This window comes from Gymnoscopelus braueri, assembly GCF_963280865.1.
Source record: "Gymnoscopelus braueri genome assembly, chromosome: 14".
NCBI lineage: Eukaryota > Metazoa > Chordata > Actinopteri > Myctophiformes > Myctophidae > Gymnoscopelus > Gymnoscopelus braueri.
This window is the reverse complement of record NC_137619.1, coordinates 21,716,746-21,719,245: the sequence shown is the minus strand read 5'-3', so window position 1 is coordinate 21,719,245 and position 2,500 is coordinate 21,716,746. Positions and strand designations below refer to the sequence as shown.

The following is a 2,500-nucleotide window of genomic DNA, read 5'->3' as shown; positions in this document are numbered from 1 at the left end:
CAACTTGAAAATAGTTGTCCCTTACCCTGTTCGCTGCTGTTGTCCCCACTGTGTGATGTGTGTCCCCCACTGGACGGCCCGGGTGTCCCTCCCGAGCGCGTGGACGCCGCGTCATCATGGTCTCTGTTCCAGGACGTCTTTTGGACGAACAAGAGAGACGGACAGACAAGAGAGAGATTAACATGTTGGTGGGGCTGTGAAGCCTGCTCTATACAAGTCAAAGCTCATGCTGATTTGTGTTGTTTATTTTAGATAGATAACAAATACAACCAGACAGGTACAGAAATGATAATAGACAGGCAGATAGACATTCAGAAGGAGATAAACAGACAGACAGACAGACAGACAGACAGACAGACAGATAGACAGACAGACAGACAGACAGACAGACAGACAGACAGACAGACAGACAGACAGACAGACAGACAGACAGACAGACAGACAGACAGACAGACAGACAGACAGACAGACAGACAGACAGACAGACAGACAGACAGACAGGAGAGCAGACATTAGAGCAGAGTCCACACACCTTAAATTAATCTATTCCCTCACACACACACACACACACACACACACACACACACACACACACACACACACACACACACACACACACACACACACACACACACACACACACACACACACACACACACACACACACAGTGGCGATTCTCAGCCCAAGCACGTACTGTAAGCCCCTACAACAATCATACATAATCACGATTATTGAAGCTCGACGGAAAATTTTAAACAAAAATAAACACACATGCACACATGCACGCAATGCATGCATGCCGCACGCACGCATGCACAGTACTGGCCAGACCTACAGTAACCAAACATGCTGTGTTAGTTCCCAGCTTTGTGAGGCATGCGAACCACGGCCGCCTCCATTTGGCTCCAACCACTAGCAGATGAAAATACAAAACAGCTACAACTTAAAGGGAGGCCACCCCACCAACGCCAAGTAGTGATGTCATACCAGACCAGAGAGAGAGACAGAGAGACACAGAGAGAGAGAGAGAGGCAGAGGTAGAGAGAGAGTTGTAAAGTATGACCACAGTCAAAGATCGTTATTTGCTTTGAGAATGAAAGAACAAAACATTGATGACCGACTCCTTGCTACGCCAAGGTTTGCTGCATAGCTTAGCAAAACAGAAACAAACAAACATAAATGAGCAACGGTACTACTACAGTATAAAAATAAAAAAGGGGGAAAAGAATATTTGCAATAAAAAACAAACAATGAGAAAGACAGAAACGCACAGGACCATCATATAGGAGTACATTCTCTACTCTGAGCATTAAACAAACCAAAACATTAATAATAAATAACAGGCGAGTCAAACGGTTAAACCTAGCAAAAAGCTTCCAAATGTTGAACCTTGAAACCTAGCAGATAAGAGTTTGAGACTTCTTCCTCTGCTGCCTGCCTTCAAGAGACTCTCGCCAGTCAATGTTTAAGAGCGTGCATGAACCTCCTGCACTGTACATGTGTGTCATACAAACATGCAGCAGTGGTACTCTATGGCCCAGTAGTACATCATAATAGATATTGAGTGAGAGATTGGGTGGTGGGGGGCGGGGGGATTCAGACCAGAAGACAGCAGCTCATGGTGTCAGCTGTGCACCGGATGGTCAACAGCAAATGGCCCAGACAGCAGGATAAAGAGACACACACACACACACACACGCGCGAGCACACACACACACACACACACACACACACACACACACACACACACACACACACACACACACACACACACACAGTCACAGACACAGACACACAGACACACAGACAGACAGACAGACAGACAGACAAAAACACGCGCACACGCGCGCACATACGCACATGCGCGCGCACACACACACACACACACACACACACACACACACACACACACACACACACACACACACACACACACACACACACACACACACACACACACACACACACACACACAACACACACACACACACACACACAGTGAGCTGAATAGGTAAATATACAGTAGTAAGGCCAGCAGATAAACACATACACAAGCACATGTACATGTACTGTGCACACACACACACACACAACACACACACACACACACACACACACACACACACACACACACACACACACACGCATGGCCCCATGCAGAGAGGTGCTGTACTCTTGAAACTGAAACAGATGTTGCCTCTTATCTCTCAGTGGCTCTGAAAAGCAACATTAGTGCCGAGGACAGGAGAGTAAAGAGACTTAAAAAACACAGGCAAATGGAATCTTAATGCCTTATCACACAGCCAGCTACAGCAAACACGAGCGTGCACGTGCGCGCACGCACACACACACACACACACACACACACACACACACACACACACACACACACACACACACACACACACACACACTACCTCGTCTGATGCTCGCATGAGACTATATTTTAGCTTTTTTTTATTTTTTTATTGAATGAAAACAGATACAGAGGGGGCAATG

General features: G+C 46.6%; 1 protein-coding gene across 1 annotated transcript in view; it reads right to left on the bottom strand.

The window, feature by feature from the left end:
* Positions 1–2,500, bottom strand: part of meis1b (Meis homeobox 1 b) — an 83,453-nt gene that overhangs the window by 67,618 nt on the left and 13,335 nt on the right. The window contains exon 7 of the mRNA XM_080449459.1: positions 26–137. Within this exon, the coding sequence (XP_080305585.1) occupies positions 26–137 (112 nt within the window). The remainder of the gene's footprint in view (positions 1–25; positions 138–2,500) is intronic.